Source organism: Apteryx rowi, unplaced genomic scaffold (genome assembly GCF_003343035.1).
Source record: "Apteryx rowi isolate R43461 unplaced genomic scaffold, aptRow1 scaffold_38, whole genome shotgun sequence".
Taxonomy (NCBI): Eukaryota; Metazoa; Chordata; class Aves; order Apterygiformes; family Apterygidae; genus Apteryx; species Apteryx rowi.
Genome location: NW_020450307.1, coordinates 3,685,271 through 3,693,226, shown reverse-complemented (window position 1 = coordinate 3,693,226; position 7,956 = coordinate 3,685,271). Strand labels below are relative to the sequence as shown.

General features: G+C 39.6%; 1 protein-coding gene across 1 annotated transcript; it reads right to left on the bottom strand.

Moving 5' to 3' along the window:
* Positions 1 to 1,108: 1,108 nt before the first annotated feature.
* B3GALT6 (beta-1,3-galactosyltransferase 6) lies at positions 1,109 to 7,922 on the bottom strand. The gene has a single exon (XM_026074118.1). It carries the CDS (start codon positions 7,882 to 7,884, stop codon positions 6,841 to 6,843), a length of 1,044 nt encoding a protein of 347 aa, XP_025929903.1. The 5' UTR covers positions 7,885 to 7,922; the 3' UTR covers positions 1,109 to 6,840.
* Between the last annotated feature and the right edge of the window lie 34 nt (positions 7,923 to 7,956).

Here is a 7,956-nt window from a genome sequence, read left to right as displayed (position 1 = left end):
TGAATAAATAATTCAGCAAAAGAGAATAAACATGTTTGTCCTGACTTGAGCTGGGGTCAAAAGCTCTTTTCCTTATTCTTGTATTGATGTGGCTGTCTCCTTGGTTCTTGGGTAGCAGCCAAAGAAACACTGCTGTCTTGAAATCCAGATTCTGTTACTGGGGCACACTATGCCTGAGGTGCAGTGGCAAAGCAAGACTAAAGGGTGTTGTGCTACTGTTTCTCCCAGGGCACTGCTGGCACTGCAGGACTGGACACAATTTTACYCCCATTAGGAACTTCTTCCTCAGTACTGTGCTCCACTCCCCCCCCCCCCTTCCATGACTACCTGAGAAATCTCTGTGGTAGATTAATGTGCGTGTTCGTTTGTTTTAAAGTTTTGCTTAAGAGTAGGCTTGAGCACTTCGTCACTGTTGTGCTTAGCTGCCTGTGATTATTGCAAAGGCTCTGGAAGTGTACAATATTGCTGAGAGAGCAATTCAATAGAAAGGACTGCCTTCAGCAGCAAGTTAGTGCTATTTAAACTGTTTCAAGTGTTGAAATGATTTGATCAAATGTTGTATTGGAAAATACTTTCAATTTCTTAGAATGTCACTAGTTTTCTTATTTTTTCAACATTACAGTCCTATAGCAAATGGTGTTTATTCATCATAGAGCATTTGTCTAACTGCTGAGAATACTTCTCAGCTAAGATGAGAACCAATATGCTTCTTAGGCACAAGAAATCCTTTTCCTGACTGCATTACAGTCATGCTCCTACATTGCTACCAATGTAAAATCAGGGTGAACAGGTACATGTATTTCTAAGGTCTGTGCATAGCAGATTGGAATATACATGTACCACATAGCAGCATTCTTTTTAAGCTGCTATTTGAGGAAAATACAGTTTCTTTATGTATTGGTATACAATAGGCAATACCGTGTCCTGAGGGATTAAAGGCAGAAAAAGGATTCTGGCATGCTAATAAGTCATCATTACTGATGTTAACTGGAACATTTTCTACCCAATTGCTTAAGACTGAGCCAATCCTCTATGTCTCTCAGACAGCGCCATAATAAAACTAAAATGTATATTTTTTGCTTGTTCTGCATTAAGAAAAAATTGCCTCTCCAGCAAAAGTCTTTTATTAAAAACTACAGCACACAGATCCTTTGGCAATAAAGCCATACATGAAAGGAGATAAATACCTATACAACACACTTATACCAAATGTTTTCTTCACAAATAACTTCAGGTTTCTAGCAGGTTATTCCCTATATAAATGTTGAGCAAAAAAAATGTGTACCCCACCCCAATCTCTTATGTAGTTGCAAAAAATATTTAATTTGATTCAATTGTTTAAAACATACTTAGCACAGTACGCCACACTAATTCCATTTTTAAAGGCACACTTATTAAATAGCATCCTTCAAGCTTCAAATAGGCCTGTAAGTAACAAACCGATCCATTTCCATGTACTACTAGACATTAGCTAAACAATCTGTATTAGAAGGTAGTAACTGGCATATTACATCAGCATAAAGTAAATTGTGTTCTAAGGTAAAGCATATTTAACACAGGAACATGTAACAACAGATTTGAGTTTTACAGGCGGTGTGTCCTAAATGAAATATATAGTAGTATGTGCGTTGAGTCTGTCAAGCATATAGAAATACCAAGACAATACTTCAACTTTGATGCTGCAGCAGAACAGAAACTAATAGAAATGCAAATCTTAATCACCTTCTCATGCTGCTGGGCTTTTAATTCAATTTGCAAAACTAACACTGGATACAGACTTCTCCCCCCCACCCTCCAAACATTAACACTAACACGAAATACAAATTCAAATACTCAAAATGAGGTATTACTACAGAAAAGGTAACATTTGTCATAAATAAGACAGGCAAAAACTGTATTTGAGTAGATTTCATATGAACAAGACCACATGTTTAGAAAATAAATTATTCAGTTATGGGAATAATATTTCTAAGGTTTTTTAATATCTGAAGGGAGTATAAGGGTTGTCCAGGAAGGTGGTTTTTTTTCTTTTAATTGTGGAACTGTTAACCTATTTAGTATTGAAATTAATGATTTAGCTACCTCTTTTTACACACTAAAAGAGAATGAGTCATGCTGTATGTGTCTTAAAATTCATAGAAAAACAAAAAAAATCAACTAATTCAATTTATGCCATTGCCAGCTTTAAAAAAATTTAGTATCAAATCTTAAATGTGATCACACAGGGGACAATTCATGAACAATTAATTTCTCTACTATATTTATAGCTCTGGTAGAGTGCTAAATGCCCATTTTAAAACCTGCAAGTATTCAGTGAATAATAACGATCTCAATACTGTTGCAACTTGACTCTGGTAGTCCTGTATTGATAGAAACATAAGCTTACACACTTTACACAGTTGTCTGAATTCTAGTCTGTAATCTGTGATGTATAGAAAAGCTGAGGTGATAGCTTCCCATGCTAACAATACGATTAAAAATACAAAGTACTTGTGAAGAGAACTTGGAGATCAGCAGAAACGCTATTTAAAAAAAATAAAAAGCCCATCCTGTCACTAACCTATTGTCGCTAAGAATGGTTACAAGAAAGATGCTAAAGTGGTTCCTGGCTAATCTTGCTTTCGCTAAGACCCACAGCAAAGCTTTCTGCTCTAATGAACTTGCCATAAAGGCCAAAAAAAGAGCTTATTTCTCAGAAGCACTTAAACATTCTCCCAAATGCTGGACCCACTGAAGCTGAACTCCTGCCACTGACTTCAGAGAGACAAAGACTCCATCATGATTTTTCAAGCATCAGATAATCTCCAAATACATAAATAATAAAATCATTATATACTAGACTTCTAGATTATATCATCTCCAAAGAAAATATGGAACCTGGTCCTGAGAAGGTATGAAAAATAACCTTTAATTACTACTTAAAAAATATTCAATTCACATGTTCAAGACCTGTGCTTGTAGATTTTGGTTAGGAAAGAATAGGTTAAAAATTAATTTTACACTGATACTTCAAGTTTTAAAGTCCTAGTGATTCATCTCATGCTATACACAGATGTTGCTCAATTTTTTAACATAACATTAATGGGTCTTTTGCACGCAAGTTGTTCCTAGTTAAAAGAAAACAAACAAAACCCCCCAATCTGTACTAGTTAGTATGTGAAGTTTATAGCGGTTCTGGGTTTTTCCAGAAGACTCTTGGGATAGCTGCACTTTCCTGAATCATATAATTTGCTTTTAAAATAACAAAGTCTAACAATTTCGTCTTTTAATTTTGGGAATTTAACGGGCTAATTGGGACTGAAATCAAAGTGAGGTAGTGAGTGACAAACATGTCAAACCTTCCATGTTAATTTGTTTTGCAACGAGGGCAAAACATAGGTAACCTTAGACAGAAAAGGGTACAGCTAAGCTGTATTAGACTGAGATCCAGTTGTCAATTAGATATAAGCAGTCACCACTATTTCACAGAATGGCTGAGGTTGGAAGAGACCTCTGGAGATCATATAGTCCAGCCTTGCTGCTCAAGCAGGGTCACCTAGAGCAGGTTGTCCAGGCCTGTGTCCAGATAGCTTTTGAGTATTTCCAAGGATGGAGACTCCACAGCCTCTCAGGGCAACCTGTTTCAGTGCTCAATCACCCTCACAGTAACAGTTTTTTCTTAGATTCAGAGGGAATTTCCTGCCCATTGCCTCCTGTCCTGTCACTGGGCACCCGTGAAAAGTGTCTGGCTCTGTCKTCTTTGCACCCTCTCTTCAGATATTTACACACATTGATAAAATCCCCCCTGAGCCTTCTCTTCTCCAGGCTAAGCAAATCCAGCCCTCGCAGCCTTTCCTCATGTCACAGATACTCCAGTCTCTTAATCATCTTTGTGGCCCTTTGCTGGTCTTGCTCCTGTATGCTAATGTCTTTCTTGTAGTGGGGAGCCCAGAACTGGACACAGTACTCCAGATGTGGCCTCACCAGTGCAAAGTAAAGGGGAAGGTTCATCTCCCTCAAACTGTTGGCAACACTCTTCCCAGTGCAGTCCAGGAAACCATTGGCCTTCTTCATTTCTGGGCATCCTCTTGCAAGTGTGCAGTCAGTGCATCCAGGCAGGCAAAAGGCTGTTTTGCTGTCAAGAGATCTACTACACGAAGTACTTCTCAGGGTGAGCACTGTATTCCTGACACTTGGGTAAGAAATTGTCTAAGAGAATTTCTTAACTATTAGCTATTTGCGTGCATCATGTTTTCCATGTGCCACATCTCAGATGGACATTCAGCTTTTTTCCTCTTAATATTACTAATGATGAAAGAAACACTCGTGGGGAGGGGAAAATTAACCAAGGTCAATGTAAACTACTTCCATAAGCAAAGTTATTGATATAAGTGGATGAGGAGTACATTCTTACTAGCTTGAGACATGCAGCAGATTTTGGATCTGCAGCTCAGATCCCAAAACTCTAAATAATGAACTGTACACCACTAAATTCAAGCATTGCTTGATATGTAGTTCTCATGGACCTTAAAGCACTTCCTTAAACAAATTTAAAACATGACATTTAGCAATCTTATTTTTACTATACATAATACATTTTCAATACTTATAAATAAMTATTCACAATTATAAGTACTTAATCACATATATACACAAAATACTAGTYTACCCAGTATAGCAAGTAGATATTTTTACAATGCTAAAACCAATTTAAATTTATTGTAATCTTGTTAAATATTAACTTCATGTTTTAGAATAATATACCTTGCTGAACAGCACATCTGCCTATCTGTCAATACACGAACATGCATTAGAATGGACACATGCTAAAATAACTTATTTTCCAATATCTTAATTTGCTTTGTTTTTTAGAAGGAAGTTGAAGATTTTATTCAAATTTTCAAAGTAGAGAATTATCATCTGCTCCAGAAGACATTCTTAACCCTCAATAAGTTAATCAAAACAAGAGATACAAGAACAAAAAACTATACTTGATTCCTTTGGTATAAATTGTTAACTTGCAGATCTAAGAAGCAAAACCAGAAAGATATCAGCACCAATTAATTTTTTTCTTTGCAATTTGTCTCTTCCTGCAAGTGAGATAGAGACACTGGCCCAGGGAGAAAAGGAAAATAAAGAAGTTGTATGAAAGTGCGCTGTGCAACAAATGGTAAAACTGATCACTAAGAACATGCCCTTCAGGCATAAAAGAAAGAACTCCGCTTATACTGAAAGATCTGTAGCTAACAAACAGTATCAGAAGTAAGCAGCTCTGTCCTAGTGCTGGAAAAAAGTACTTCTGTGTATTACAGCATCTGCAGTGCTGTTCGGAAGTGTTTGGATTACAGGCTTACCTAAGAGTTTGGAGAGAAATAACATTGACATTGTGTAAGCTGTTCTACAGCCAAGAATCTCCTGTCTTCATTCACTGGTCAATACTGCAACTGCTACTGACAAGCTCTGTCAGCACTAGAATTACTTGCAATGTAAACAGGACTAGGGGAAATAATTCCATTTCACTGAGATATCACTCCAGCAATTAATTTAGACATTTTGTAAAATTAAATATCAAGTTATTAATAAAATTATCTCTAGTTCTGCTACTGGATGCTATTGGGGAGAATGAGAGAATTCACAGAATCTAATTTTGGACATCTGAAGGTGACAATAGGGAGACTAGTGTCCTTAGATCCCCATGTAGCTACTGAAAAAAGAGACAAGGTCATCTTCAAATAGCGATTTAGGAAAAAAAGTAGGTATCCTCCCCCATATGATAACCAGGGCAATCTACTTCTCACTCTTGACTACACAAGGAGTTTATTTTCTTAGCTGAGGTACACAAGTTGGGATGGTCACGTTTGAAACTGTGAATACCCTCCACTGGTCTAATCTTGCTAACTTGTATTTACAGAAGTAATTCAAAACAATATAAATCTACAAATCTACAACATCTGACCATATAGTAGTCAGTAGGATTATTTAGTATTTAAAAAAGTAAAATGTTTCTTCATATCCAGTGTGTTTGGAGGATAAGCTAAGAGCAAAACCTATGCCTAATAACTGAAGGCTAGCTTTGTAGCATAACTATTTGATCCCAAATGAAGATAATATACTCTATTTCTGCAAAATACCATAACCCACCCACCTTTCTAAATACAAACTTACTCCGTAGCTGCCAGATAATTTATATACATGATGTCTTTAAAACAATAACAAAAAAAATAGAGACAAGTTACCCAGATAGTCTAACAATTCCACTCTTGTAGGTCAGAATACTCTCCAAAGAATAGACTCTCCCCCTCCCCTAACTTGAATACCCTGTGCAAAACTGTTCCCTTTACTTGGATGCTTATACCTGTAACCAGCCACCTGTTTCCACTGGCAATAGCAACTGATTTGCTGTTCCATTACAATCTTCAAACCTTACCAAACTTGACACTTGTTCCTTGAAAAGAAACAAACAGTAGATGTTAGCTTCCCAGTCTTGTAGATGGTGCAAAGACCTGCTATGATCTTTAGCAAATAAATCTTAGAATCTGTTAAAGAACTTCCAGCAGCTTTGCATCCAAGTTATCTCCCCCCAATTTTTTATTCTATCTGTATTTTGMAACCTATTCTTTGCCTTCAGTACTGTAGTGTAAGCCTTTCCATGTTTTTTCACCTTCCATTTCTGCTTTTTACATCCGTACATCATGCCACATCAGTAGCTCTTAGGAGTTTCAGGGTTACATTTATCATGACATCATGAATCGTGCAAATCTTTGAGTAATTTTTAAGCCCAAATTACTGGGGTTATCCCCACATAACAGTAACCAAGCTCAGAGAGTCCTTTAACCATTTGCCTTTTCCTTTCTCAGCTTTTCATGGGATGCCATCCTTCCTTTGGCAACACTGTGAAGGAGGCACTCCCCAGTCATACATGTAGGAAAGCCTGAGCTTAACCTCCTCCTTACAGAGCTTCCCTTCTTTAGCAAGGGTCTGGTGCTTTTCCAGCATGTCCTCGATGCTTTGCTTATGAGTTACTATGTACTTATTGTTGCAACCTCGTGACTTATACTCAGTGTCAAAACGAGGGTCATGCACTCTCTTCACATCAATGGGAGCTAGCCAGACCCCCAGGGAGACGTCTTCACTCTGCCACAGGTTCAAGTAGTCTTGGCTGAGACGAACGTAGCGCACCAGATCTGCAGAAAGAACATAACCACCACCCAGGGCATATGGTAGATAGTAGTCACAGAGGACCCAGTCACTCTCTTTCCATTTACCACCAGATTTCACTCGACCACGGCCAGAAAAGAAGCCCCAATAGAGGCGATGTGGCTCCTTGGCCCTCAACTCTTCCACAAGCACATCCAATCGTATGAAGGTATCGTCATCAGCCTTCAGGGCAAATTGGAAATCCAGGTGCAGATCCAGCCATACGTATGTGGCCAGGACTTTAGCAGTCAGGTTCTCATAGGAATCCCGCAGTTCTGGCAGAAGAAGAAGGTCTCGGTGATGGCTCTGCTCTAGCTCCAGGCTACGAAGCTCCTCTGCCCCAAGCCCACCCGTGCCAATCACAAAGCGACTCCAGATGTCGTGGTGAGGAGGGCGCCCAGCTGCTGAGAGCCACGTGCTGCGGATGATGCTGCGGCGCTCAGTGTATTTGGGGCCGCTCATGATGAGCACAGCCAGGAAGGCTGTCTCCTCAGGGGGTGGCGGTGGGGCTGCCGGAGGATGCAGCCCCCTGGTACCCCGCAGCGATGGGAGTGGAAGCTGGTTGTGAGGGAGCCCCCGTGGGGCTGGCAGAGGCCGGAGGCCCTCAGAGGTGCATTTGGCCAGGTAAAGCAGGACAGCTGCAAAGAGTGACAGGCCACCCAGGCCCAGGGCCGTTTTATGGCGGCACAGCAGGCGCAGCAGCTTCATGGCAGCGGGGCCTCACCAGGGCGACTAGGCCAAGGCCGGAGCCCCCCACAGCCCCCCGTCCCTGCCAGGCCT

What these genes read in the sequence shown, in the direction of transcription:
- B3GALT6 (XM_026074118.1), bottom strand. Translation starts at nt 7,884, where the DNA reads ATGAAGCTGCTGCGCCTGCTGTGCCGCCATAAAACGGCCCTGGGCCTG.